At 37.6% G+C, this 14,178-nt stretch overlaps 1 protein-coding gene across 4 annotated transcripts; it reads right to left on the minus strand.

The window, feature by feature from the left end:
- Positions 1-11,165: 11,165 nt before the first annotated feature.
- On the minus strand, positions 11,166-13,780 carry LOC105840152. 4 transcript variants are annotated; one of them, XM_036288779.1, is made up of 3 exons: positions 13,355-13,780; positions 12,529-13,253; positions 11,166-11,503 (listed from the first exon to the last, which is right to left on the minus strand). In XM_036288779.1, the coding sequence occupies exons 2-3, from the start codon at positions 12,736-12,738 to the stop codon at positions 11,336-11,338; spliced, it is 378 nt and encodes a 125-aa protein (XP_036144672.1). In that variant the 5' UTR covers positions 12,739-13,253; positions 13,355-13,780; the 3' UTR covers positions 11,166-11,335. The 4 variants fall into 4 exon arrangements, with proteins under 4 accessions (XP_036144672.1, XP_036144674.1, XP_036144673.1 ...); XM_036288781.1 differs by having other exon boundaries at positions 12,529-13,026; positions 13,122-13,780; XM_036288780.1 differs by having other exon boundaries at positions 12,529-12,885; positions 12,967-13,780.
- Positions 13,781-14,178: the final 398 nt, after the last annotated feature.

Consider the following 14,178-nt stretch of genomic DNA (forward strand, 5'->3'; position numbering starts at 1 on the left):
ACCTCCGTCGGACTTAGATTTCGGTCGCGTTTCGCGGTTACGGTCACGGTCGTTATGTCCGCGGAACTCGGTTTTTCTTCCGGCGCGCTTTGGTCGATACCTACGCCTCGACTACGGTCTCTACGATCGGATTTACGGTCAATCTTTTACGCGCTGTCTGCGGTCGTCGCCTCCGACTGAGTTTACGGTCTTTATCGCCGAATTACGGTTTTTTCGTGGAGTTTCGCTACGGGTTATACACGGGATCGCCGCGCATGCGAAATATCGCGTTTTCGTCGCGTTTTCATTCAGACTTTCAAGAAAATGGCACGATTCGAATCCTTGCAACGACATAGAAGATGTCGGTTGCAAGGTTGTGACCGGAGATTCGATATAAGGAATTAGAAAACTTCGGCTATTTGGAAACTCACAAACCTTTCGTCGCTCTGTTAACAGGTCCCCTACACGGTCGCCAGCTTCTTTCACCTTCCCAGAAACAAGGTTGTCTCGATGACCTCGTTTTCACTGGAACGGCCTCGAACTCTCGTACGGATTCCCGACGTCTCGGCTGGACACTGGCTCGTACGTAATCCAATGACACTTGTGGTCACACGCACGCACTCGGGATCTGCACTTAATATTCTGAAACTAATTCTATCTTTTATTTTTCAGGTGCTGCTACTTCTCCCGGGATCAGGATCGGTTCTCTCTCCAGGAACGGCCTTAGGTAAGTATCTAATGATTCAATGTCAACCCGCGTTCACAGTCTCGAGAGGCGTTATTTTCCTTTTTTAATTCCTTTTATTTTATTTTAGGTTAATCAAGGATCGTCGTCCAGGATTAGGGTCGTCGCACAACACAAGGTAAGTAAATCAGTTCACTTCGTTTTAGAATAATAATAAAAATGTAAAAATTTATTAAATAGTCAATATGTTTCGTTAATCACAGACACAGCCCGTACGCGTCGCTTTTTCACAAACGAGTAAACGAGATGCTCATTCGGGTGTTCAGAATGCACAAAATCCCGTCCGCGACGCTTCTTCACAAACAAGTAAACGAATGTGTCCTTTTAAGTGATTTCGAAAATTGTTACACCTACTCGCATTCTGGTAACATACTCTCGTATTACGCGAAACGATAGAGTCGTTCGATTCGCGGAACTTCCGCCCGTGGTCACCTACTCGCATTCGGTGATTAAGTATTTGCGCGCGAAAACGTGTTTCTGTTCGTCGCGATGTTAGCGCAGTAAAGTCTCGAGCGGGAAAAGCTCGCGAGAGCTCTTTCCCCCTGCTTATATACGGGACGCCGTCCTGTCTCCCCACTCTTCGTTCCTCCGCCAATCCGCGTTCGATGTCGTAGGGACGCTCCTCGGGCAGCTGCGCTTCCTCCACTCCGTGCTCGTCGGCCAATGCGCGCCATCTCGCGCCTTGCTGCACGCGGGAGCCGCTTTCTCCCCTCTGTGGTCGTCTCGGCCAATAGGAAACGAGTGCAGACGGTCCGTTGTGGTGCACCGAGTTGTAATCTCGGTGTTTTACATAAATATAGCATGCTTTCGCTTTTGCACTCAAAGTGCAATTACATTACACTTAAAGTGCAATCAACTAAAATGATTGTATTTGCTCAAACGATTGAATTTTCAAGCATTTCGGGTTAAGTTACGCACACGTACATACAAAAAGCGTATGAGAGTAAAAAGGAAATGAATAATCGCAAAATTAACACACAAAATAATAATACTGTATATTCTACGAGTAATGACTCGATCTTTGGCATTATTTATCACGACGTCTACGTGAATGTAAGAATAATATAAAATAGCGAAAATGTCTTATTGATACATAATCTAATACTTAAAACTAGGATACAAGCTAAATATGAAAATGTGAGTTTTCTATAACACACAGAAAAAATAAAACAGACACAAAATTTTTTGCTTGATTCAGCTGATAATTTGAGAGTAAAAAATATGCAAACTTTAGTATATGTCAATATTAGAAAATACTGGCCATGACTTGGGCCAAATCAAGAGTTATTTTAAACAAGGTTAAAATGAAATAAAATAGTCTTCTTAATAATAGAAAAAAACAAGTTAAGCTTATTGCTTTGAATGAAATTAAGCGTTCTCACGCCGTTTTCACGTGGTTTCGACATCGACTGATGTCTTAGCTCGCTCTACCGTGACACTTAGAACGGTCTTACCATCAACCTTCTTTCTCTCGGTTCTGGTAGTTAATAATTCTTTATTACTTCAAGCATATACAATGCCAAGAAGGGACTTGGTTTACATTCAAAATCTTAACCTTGCATTCATCCACACCTTAACTTATTTAACCTAAGCCAAAAACCTATACTCCTAGTTTCCTAATCTCTACATTTTTACACATGTTCCTTCAATCGTTTAACTATCCTTCTATCCTAATCTTCAGTCGCATAGCTTCTCACTATCCTATAAACCTATATAATCTATAAATCTATAAACCTAATGTATCTTATCATATCTTACCCTATAATCGCAAGAATCCTTTTTATACAACAGATCTTTTTCTCTTCAGCATCCATTGCCAAGAAGAGAATCCTACATAGAATACAATATAATCTTACTTAAATCATTTTTCTCGCTACACACTTCCAATATTTTAATATACCAATGACATAACGATAAGATAATTAAACTACTCTACCTCTTCCATTCCCTACATACATTGATAATTCTATCCTCTCCTACTCTACTTATAATTCCTATCCCTCTACTCCACGTGCACCTAACCTGTTCCACTATCTACTCTCTACTCTCTGAAAGACAATGAACCCATTGCACAGCCTCTTCTCAGTCTTGCTCTCTTCGTCCTATTAAATTCGTTATACTTGTTACTTCTTCTATCCCTCATGTCACCTTTGTGTCCTCGACTCTTCTTTCAATCTTCACTTCTTCCTATATCTTACGTTCTACTCGTGTACCTCCTGAATTTTCTCTTTTTGTACTATTGTGAGCTGCTTTCAAGTCCTGATCCATAACCCAAAGAAGACCGCAACCCTTTTTTCTTTATTTTTTTCACGCAGTCTATACTATGGATCCCAATAAAAACTGTATCCTTCGCTCCTTTCCTTCTTACTCCTTTACCTTAATATTTCTTCTTGTCTTATCTCTCTCTTGCCTCTCTGATCTAACCTTTTCTTGTTTCCTTGTTTCCGGTCCAGAAAGTCCTTTAAATTACTCTTTTCATTTTATTCCTCTCTCCTGCCTTTCTTTTTTCTTTCACCTTTTCATATCACTTATCTTTCCTCTTCTCTAATGTATACAGCCATTATCCTAAGCCCGTTATCTCTTCTTTCTACAGCATCTCTGATCCATCCTTTTCTCTTTATAGAGCCTTGTATTTCTCTTCTCTAGTGTACCGCCGTTAGCCTACCAGAACCAAAGTCTCCATCCATTTGCCTTTTCCACTTTTTCCTAGCGTGACCGTTCTGCAGGTGAATCGTCGTCCTCTCTTATACTTGTCCTTTCTGCATTCCCTTTTCTCCTCTTCCTTATCCTTGTCATTTTCATCAACCAGGGCATGTGTTCTGAGTTCACTTCTTCCTTTGTTCTAAACTTCCTATTCTTATCGAGCCAATATTATTATCTATTCTACCGATCCTACATATTCTATAACTATATTACCTTCGATTTCATTATCATATACACTTTACCTCTTATTTTCGTTTGGTCATCTTTCTAGAACCTTCGAACGTTAACTTAACCTAACTTTCTCTTGCTCATTTCTATACTCATTCTTTAATTCCTTATAATCCTCTCACTTTCACTATAACACACGTATCTACCTTATATCTTACCTATTCGATTCCTCTAGCCGTCTTCTAACATTCTTTACCTCTTTTTCCACTCTCATCTCTATACATTTTCCCGCGCACGACTACGTATTCTAACCTCCATTCCTATAATCTTTTATCCAAATTCTGACCTTATCTCCTACTTCTACTGCGTTCCCTTCAATTATCCTACAACTTTACTCTCCTCTCTTCCCTCTTACAACAATTTTCTCGACCTAAATCTCATTATTCCGACTATTCCTATCCCTATTCTCACACCTCTATCGCCACACGACCGTTCACTCTCACACCACCTAACCAAGTCCTCGGTTCTGGTAGTTGTATAAACCTTTCTGGGGACTTCCCTGGACTTCTCCAATGGTGTGGAAGTTTCGGGATGATGGGAGCTCCTGGTGGACGGTCTCAAGGTTAGGTTAAAATCGCCTCCAGGAGGTGGTAGAAAGGAATCATCCCCAACACCATCCACAAGCAGACATCCAGACGACCAGGGTGCAGCAGACAAGGCAGCGGGCAGCGGAGCTGAGCGGGCCGAGACGCGGAAGCCATCCATAAGGTTGGAGCGGTTGCATGAGCATACACACAAGCGCTAGTTACTTACCTGGCGCGAATCACGCGAAAAACGCGTGATAATTAACCTAAAAAGTTATTTCGTTAGATTACGAACTACTAGTTATTGTTTTGATTATATGATAAGGCGCTCAAGACGTCATAAAGTTTATCTCTCATTATTTTGTTAAACGAAGCGTGCGATACGCGACACATTTTATTTACTTTCATTTACCCGTTTGATAGGCGCGGGTGCAATAATCGCACATGAAAATTTAATTTTATTATGTTCTAATAAATATAGTTATAATCAATATAAGCTTAGATTTAGTAAGTTATTCGAGTTAATTCTAAGTTACTCTTTATAGTACATTTAAATTATGTTAAAACTCGTCAAGCGAGTCCAAGAGTATTATTTTGCTTTAATCATTATTATTTTATTACGCTTAAACGTATCGTTTTTGTTATCATACGCGGTATGCATGTGGGTCACTGTAACGTAACTACGTTTATTTAAATTTATCTAATTAATTATTTTAGAGTGTATAATATTATAATGTATTGTTTGCTAGTATTAGTTTTAGTTGGTAAGAATATTTATTGTAATCCGGTTTATTGTAATCCGGTGGCACCCAAAAGTGCAGCTGGTGCACGTAGGCTTCGCTTACATTCATAACGTTAGTCAGATATCGACATTTTTCAGTGTCAATACTTACACCCAACTTCTCTGTGTGGAGTCCCGAGCAGGAATAAGCCCATTGGCCAGATCCCGAGTGGAGGGGAGCCATCTTTCAGCACTCAGCGGGGATTAATCAGAGCATCCATCCGGCAGCGGCGAGCAGTGGGGCGAGTTGCTATTGGACAAGGAACACAGAGAAGACGCGCGAGTCCTCTGATTGGCTAACAGGGGCAAGCGGATGACTGCGACTTTCCGATTGGCGGAAGGTAGCGTAGCGGGAGAGACGCTTACAAAACCGGCCGACGCGTCCTCCCACCAGGCGATTTGTGCTCGAGCTTCCACGCGTAATACATCATGCGTAGACAAGGAAGCCTCGCGAATTTATAACCGACTTCGCGCGTATTACCTCGTGCATATAAACAAAGTTGAGTTATCGTCCCGCGGTCTCCCCGGTCTAGTGTACTGAGCCGACCAATCCATTTCAGCGTACTGAACTGAGACTCCTAGTGCACGCACTGAGTGCCGACTTAACCTCCCACCCGGTTTCCTTTGCTAGCGCGCACTGAGCGCTTCCTCGCGCCACGCAGTGAGTGGCAGATCACCGCCCGGCTGGTTATCCGGATCCCGGTACGCGTACTGAACTACCGATCCCGACCGCACACGGGGACCCCGCACTGAGGGGAAACCGCCGACGCGGAGGATCATCCACGCGGGATGATTCTCGCCGACAACAACAACTGATCGCCGAACAGCTGATCGCCGTGGCTGCCGAGCCGAGCTCCGCGCCGCACCGCGCAGTCGCGCACCGCCGCGACCAATCGTAGCGCCGCATCGACCGATTCGGCGAATGGAAGCGCCGCACCGCACCGCGCAGCCGCGACCGTAACACCGCAGCCAATCCGGTGTAACGTCCCAGCGTCCGGAAAATTTTCTCCAAAAGTTTTCTCGCGAAACTTGTCCAGATGCATGCGCGCTGAGTTACCTTACTCAGTAATACGTTTCTATGGCTCATTCTTACTTTCGTTTAAGTCGTCATTATATAATAATAATTCAAATATTAAGCACTTAATCGTACTTTAAAATTACGTACATATATATATAAAAATCATATATTACATATATGTATACTTTAAGTTATCTAGCATTATCTTAACTCTCTTATCGGTACGAACGCATAGGCAATCGGATCGTTTAAACTTCTAAATTCTTACTCTCGTATTGCTTATGGGTTCGTCGAGGATTAATTAACTGTAAGATAAATAAGAACCGAATATTTGTAAAGGCCCTTGCACGTGCACTGTCGGATGATTAAAGAAATGATATCTCGTCAACTGAATCCTCAAAGATTCAAACGGAACGGTTGTAAAACAATATCTGCTATTATCAATACGACCGCGACAGGATGTCGCGCCTAAAGAAATACAATACGAAATTAATCCGCGTAATATCCGGACTGCGTGTCGGAAGATCAGGTGAACCATAGCTAGGCATTTAACATAAACAGTTCGTAAGATATATCCATTTCACGTTGGCGACGAGATGTCGCGCCCAAGAAATAATTAAGATTGATAAACCGGCGAGATATTTGGTAGTGAAAGCGATCCTAGCCGAAAAATATCCCGGATCAAATGATCGACGAAATCCTAGACGAGATATCTCCGATAAACATCCGCACACGTGCAAACGGTCTCACGCGCCTTATCAGCGACCCCCGAAACTCGGTTCCCGCCAAGCCGCCGAATCACTCCCACTCTTACCGACTCTTGCGCTTCGCGCGTGTTCCCTACTCCGGAGCACTAGCGGCCGCTGAGCGCAGCGCCGATTTTGCTCGATCCCTTTGTCCGCGCCCTATTTAAATCCGCGCACAGACGCCGGATCATTCATTCATTCATTTCACTCAGTATTTTTCGACACTCGTTCAGTACCAATTCAGCGATTAAGTCAGTCATTAGTTCTCGGTCACGCGTCACTCTTCAATCTTCAAGTTATCTGCAACCTCTCTCGTACTTCGCGATCAACTCATTGTTAATTAAGTTAACCAGTGCGTGCTCCGACAGACTGCTATCACCAACATATCTCTGCGACCATCTTCAACTGTCAACCCACATCAACCATTTAATTATTAGTGGACCAAACTATTGCTTCAAACTATATTATAACTCGTGAGTACTAATTAATTATTGTTTACTTTCGCTCTCTAGAATATTTTCCGAAATTGAACTGTGCCATATTATAAAGAATCCTTTCGATAAGGATTAATTGTCGACTTCATTTTCCAAATAATTACGAAACAACTCCTCTAGGTACAACCCTCTCCCCTCCCTTGTGCCGCGATGAATTCTACAACACATAAAGTGAGTAGACTCAGTGATTAAAACATCGTCGGTGAAATTAGAAAAGCCGGTATATTCGTGCTCAACGAAACTGTAGATTCCGCTAGCAAGCGTTCTATCGCTTGCCAACGACATAAGTGAACAAAACTGTAGATTCCGTTAGCGAGCGTTCTATCGCTTGCCAGCGATATAAGAACAAAACCGTAGATTCCGCTAGCGAGCGTTCTATCGCTTGCCAGCGATATAAGAACAAAACCGTAGATTCCGCTAGCGAGCGTTCTATCGCTTGCCAGCGATATAAGTTAGTTAATCATTCACAAGCACGAATATACTCGACGGCCCTAATTTCCCTTGACGCAGAAAGATGCTTAACTAAGCGTTCACTCGCTTAACCAAGCGTTTATTTGTAGACCATCAAGAAGAATCGCCACCGCGCTGGGAAAAAGAAAAGAGCAAAAATCCTCAAGGCTCAACAAAAAGCCCTAGAGCGGGCTTTCTAGGAGATTGAGAATTTCGTGGGCTACCCGCTGGAACACACCCCCCTTCCTTCTCCAGTCACAGACGCTCCGCCAGGAAGAGCAATCTCTTCCCTTGATCTGTTCCAAGAAGACACCGTCCCTTTGGAAAACTATAACCAGTTAACGTCTAACGCGCCCGAAATAATCACGCTTAGCGATTCCGATCACGATTCTCCGGAGTTGGAACCTTTAGATCCAACTGCGGAATACCATAGCGATGCAGTAGCACAGATTATTATATTTCCTCCAGAGAATTAAATAATACATGTAATAATCCTATACGTTGTTTTATTAATAAATATATACATATATATATATATCCAGATTCATTAATCTTAACTACATCAAGGTCATACTAACCAAATCCTACAAGGTTTTCCATCGGCAACAAGCTCTCGCCATACCCGGGTAGAGTTCGTGTAAGCGGGCTGCCCGAAATTTGAAAGGAGAGCTCTCGCGTCGGTCAGGCGACCGAGGCGTCGCGACGCACACATTGAGAAGAAATATCCCTAGACCCGGACGTTACACCGGCTACCGCCGCGACCGATACGAGCGCCGCCTCGCACCGCAGCACCAACATTATACCGCCACGAGCACCGTAGTCATCAAGACCGGCCGCTACCGCCGATCGACGCGCCGACCGACCGATACACGGGCCGTACGCCCGCCGCAGCCAATCCGGCACCGAAACTCCACGCGCACCGCGTCACACGTCGCCACAACGAATCGCCCGCGCCTCGCATAGCGAGATCTTAGATATAAGTTGTATATAGTAGAATAGGGACTCTGTACATATTAGATAGTATTACTGAATAAATCATAGTTGTTAATCATATATCGCTTGCCTCCGTCATTCACTTAACCAGCCCGCTGTCCGAACCCTGAATTGCCCGCGACTATCCGTAGCCAATAGTATTCGAAAATTCACGGTTACAAAATGGCCGAAAGTTATTAAGGCACAAAGCTGTGAAATTTGATACAAAGGAGTTACGGCCACTTTTAGGTACAATCAGTCCCCTAGAGAGATGAAATTTTTTCGCAATTCCGGGGTTTTAACTGGAGTACTTTTGGCACTTCAGCAAGTACTTTCGAAAGTTATTAAGACACAAAGCTGTGAAACTTAACGCAAAGGAGTTACGGCCACTTTTGGATACAGTCCAGAAAAGTGAAATTTTTTCACAATTTCTGGGTTTTGACTGGAGTACTTTTGACACCTCGGCGAGTACTTTCGAAAGTTATTAAGGCACACAACTGTGAAACTAAAGGCAAAGGAATTACGGCCACTTTTATGAAATGTGAGTTGTAATCTTTAAAATTTTTTTTTTCAATATTTATTCCCAGCAGACACAGTTACATAACATCAATGTTGGCACAATAAAACGGGAAGTAACACGCAATATAATATGTGCGTTACATGTAACGTTTATGTTAATTGTAATTTCCCACTCATACAATGTTATAGTTATATTATATAAATATAACATGTAACTGAGATAAAACAAATGTTATGCAACAATTATATGACTGTTATATTGCAATTATATAACAGCAATATAGATTGCTATATAGTTGTATTAGCGCGATATAACAGTTACATTAAGATTAACGTATGTTATATAACTGCAATGTTGCTATTGTATTAACCTCATTTGCCCTAAGCACATACTAAAAGCCTAAACATAATGCCAGGCAGCAGGCAATAGGAATAGAAATAATAAAAGAGAGAAAGAGAGAAAGGATCTTCTCTCTTTTTCTCTTTCTTTATTTCCTGTTCCTATTGTCTCTTGCCTAGTATTGTGTTTAGGCCTTAATCCCAGGAAGTCTTTGAATTAATTTACTGCGAAAACTTATATAATATGATAATATGTTTGCTTTTGTAAAAATTAATTCAAAGGCTTTTCCTAAGATTAGTATCTACAAAACACATTTCTAAGAAATTATCATTGAGTAGGAAGAAAAATATCATAAAATGTTTTATATTATATTTATAAAATTATAGAAAACATCAAATTATTTTATATATAAAACATTTTTTTTATTTTATACAATATATGCGAAGAAAGTCGTTATCTCGCACCTACACAGCCCAAAATTTCTTAAATTATCGTCGCCGCGTTTACTAGCAATCACGTGTAACTCCAATGCTTTTGTTAAAATTATTTTAATTAATTTCTTCAGCGTTTACAGTTGAATTTCAACATTTACTTAATCATATATATATAAATCTTCACTACTAATTCTAAAATACAAACTGACTTCAATTAAGAATGGAACCAACATCGTTTTATATATCTCAATTAATTCAATACCTAGATGTTATTGAAAAACATTGTAGAGTATTTGTAAAAATTATAAATTGTCTACATTTTAATTATAAAAGCTATAAATAATATTTTTATATATTCAAATATTAAATTCTTATCTCTTAAAATAAATGTATCACGAAAATAAATACACAAAAATGATAATATTTATATTTGAATATAATTTTTATTTAAAAAATTAGAAAAAATTATTGCACTAATACAATTATATCACAATTTAAAAAAAAATACATTATAATTGTATAGCGACCAAAGTATATAATTAAAGAAAACATTTGATTTTCTATTCTTTTAAGAAAAAAACTTACAATATAAATTTTTGGATTTTATTGATTTATAAATTCAAAGAAAGTGATTTATTTTCGTTAAAAAACCAAAGAATAGCATACAGATTTTGCCGCATATCCTGCGGCAGAATCTGTATGCTATTCTTTGGTTTTTTAACGAAAATAAATCACTTTCTTTGAATTCATAAATCAATAAAATCCAAAAATTTATACTGTAAGTTTTTTCTTAAAAGAGATTTATGGAATGATGTTGGTTTCATTCTTATGAAACTGTTAACTTCTTTTTTATTGATTTATAAATTCAAAGAAAGTGATTTATTTTCGTTAAAAAACCAAAGAATAGCATACAGATTTTGCCGCATATCCTGTGGCAGAATCTGTATGCTATTCTTTGGTTTTTTAACGAAAATAAATCACTTTCTTTGAATTCATAAATCAATAAAAAGAAAAGTTAACAGTTTCATAAGAATGAAACCAACATCATTCCATAAATCTCTTAAATAGTTCAATATTTAAATGTTATTAAAAAACATTTTAAGTATTTATAAGAATTATAAATTGCACACTTTACATATTATTAAAAGCTTAATATTAACTGAGATGTTATACTAAATGTTGTTCTTCATCGCCTCTATTTTGCTGAATCTCTTTTTCCTTTTTTCCATCTCTTTCTTTCCTCTGTTTGGCGAATTGTAACCATTCTGCGACTACGTTATCAAACTCTGATTCTGTCAGATGTGCGTAACGTAAAGTCAATTCTCCTGAAAAAAAGAAAATAGTATATTAATGTACTAAAATGATATGGAGAAGCATTTTTTAATGAATTAGACAGCATGTATCACATACTTCTAACAATTTTCATCAAATATAAGTCACCAACTCGGAAATTGTTTTGAATTCCTTTCATGAAACAATTCATAGCACATTCATTCGTGAAAATTTTTCCCAAAATTCGTTGTATATTAGCTTTTGGACTATTTCCTCCTGCCTTCAATATATACTCTTTCTGTAAAAGCAAAGTTTATTATGTACACACACGCACGCACGCACACACACACACACACACACACACACACACACACACACACACACACACACACACACACACACAAAATGTGTGTGTGTGTGTGTGTGTGCGTGCGTGCGTGTGTGTGTGTGTATACAGGGTGCCCTATTTTAATATCCTACTCTAAATACTTTTATTTTTGATTTTAAAAAAAAGTTTCAGACAAAAGTTGTACGGTCTAAAGGGGGACTCATAATGGTAATATTTATTCTCGAAAAAAACTCAATTTTTTATGTTCGTATAGTGGTTATCGTCATTTTTTTATATGGAATTATGATTTCTATTACATAATATGATTCCATCGATTTTTCTACATATGAAAGTATTGAGATAGAGTTGTCGAAGAATCAATATTTTATGAGATATTTTATATTTTATTCTGGCATATTTCAACATAAAGTATAAAATATCTCGTAAACTATTGATTTTTCAATAAATGTACCTTAATACTTTTATGCACAGAATAAAGAAATGAATCAATTGGTGTTTAATTGGTTCATAAAAAAATATGTAGCATATTACAAATTGTATAATTTTTTTTAAATTGTGTGCATAAAAGTATTAAGGTATATTTATTGAAAAATATATAGTTTACAAGATGTTTCATACTTTATGTCGAATATACCAGAATACAGTATATAAAATATCGTAAACTATTGATTTTTCGATAACTCAATCTTAACACTTTTGTATGTAGAATAATCAGGGAAATCATCTTATGTAATAAAAATCATAGTTTCATTTTAAATAACGATGATCACCATGACCTTAAAAAATTAAGTTTTTTCAAAAATTCATATTATCATTATATGTCCTCCTTCAGACCGTATACTTTTTGTTTGAAACATTTTTTTCTAAAATCAAAAATAAACAAGTTATTTGAAGTAGAACATTAAAACGGGACACCCTGTATAATATAATTTTTAAGCTAAATACGATTGTTACAAATATACAATTAAACTTACAAATTGAGTAACAGCCTCTTCTGTATTTTTCAATAATGATTCAAATTCCTTTATACGTTCAACTGTGTTTAAAGGTAAGAATTCAGCAATAAGAACATCATTAGTCTCCAAATTAAATTTAGTAGATTTTTTGATAACATTCTCTAATTTTTTAATATTTTGGCTTATTTCTCGCAACGTTAAATTCGTTGCTGCTTGCATACGCAGCATTTTATCTACACTCTCTGTAAAAGGATAGAAGTATACTTCAGTTCAAAAAATGTTCAAACGAGTAAAATATTTCTTAGATATTATTTTAATAAAAAAATTATTTACGTTTCATATTCCCATTCTCATTTGTGTCGCCCGGAATATATCCTAAAATATTAGAATTAATTTTAGTATTATCTATAATAATTATGTGTAATATTAATGATATTGATTATAATATATTTATACCTTCAAATATTATCGGTACATTTTCAATGTCAACAGTTTCTTTGTTCTTCCGCTTAGTGACTAAAACATTTTTTTAGTTCCTAATTATTATTAAAATTTTAATTATATTAAAATTACTATATTTAGGTTATATTATAAATAACATTTTGTGTTACCTTGCTGTGACAAAGTTTCTTTATTCTTAGAATGGCAACTTTTTGGTGGGATATTATATGATATATCATTATTTAATCCGAAGTTGATAGAACATGATGGTACAGAAGACTTATTCGAACAAACATATTTTTCTACAAATAATTTTTGAAAAATATTGTTTGAAACTCATTACAAATACTTTATAAAAAGAGTACCATAACAGAATGTTGTATTATCATATAATATTAGTTACCTTGGTGTGAGGTTTGTAATTCTTTACTAGAAGAATTATCATAACTTTTTTCTGAGATGTTACACAGTATATTATTATTATAGCCCAAATTATCAGGACATGATGGTATAGTGAAAGAGGTAATAGCACTACGTCTATTAAGCTGGCACAGCCACTTTAGCACAATCGATTAAAACTTATTTAGAAATTTAGTGCTCTTTTGTTGCTAATTTGTTGCTCTATTCTCGATTTTGTTGCTCCAGCCGTTTCGGAGAAAATAGTGATTGTGCTAACTAAAGATTAAAATTAGCACAACCAGAAAAAAAAATAATAAAAACTAATAGCAAATTTCTTTACGGCTATTTTGTTGCTAATTAGTTGCTCTATCCCCGACTTTATTGCTCCACCCCTAATTGCCAAAAACCACCCCCAAAACTTCCCCAATATAAAAAATTATTAAAAAACTGCAAATTTGTGAAATATCTCGATAGAATACGTCTCTCTGATTTTGATGCTCGTTATTTTCAGTAATCCCGATTTTGTTGCTCCACTCTTGATCCTTAAAAACTACCCCTAGCTATCCCACATCAGCACAATACCTTAACATTGCGAATTTATCAAATCTTTCGATGGAATACGTCTCTCTGATTTTGTTGCTCGTTATTTTCAGTAACGCCGATTTTGTTGCTTCACTCTTGATCCTTAAAAACTACCCCTAGCTATCCCACATCAGCACAACACCTTAATATTGCGAATTTATCAAATCTTTTGATGGAATACGTCCCTCTGATTCTGTTGCTCGTTATTTTTAGTAACCCCGATTTTGTTGCTCCACTCTTGATCCT

The sequence above is a fragment of the Monomorium pharaonis genome, chromosome 6, assembly GCF_013373865.1.
Source record: "Monomorium pharaonis isolate MP-MQ-018 chromosome 6, ASM1337386v2, whole genome shotgun sequence".
Classification (NCBI taxonomy): domain Eukaryota; kingdom Metazoa; phylum Arthropoda; class Insecta; order Hymenoptera; family Formicidae; genus Monomorium; species Monomorium pharaonis.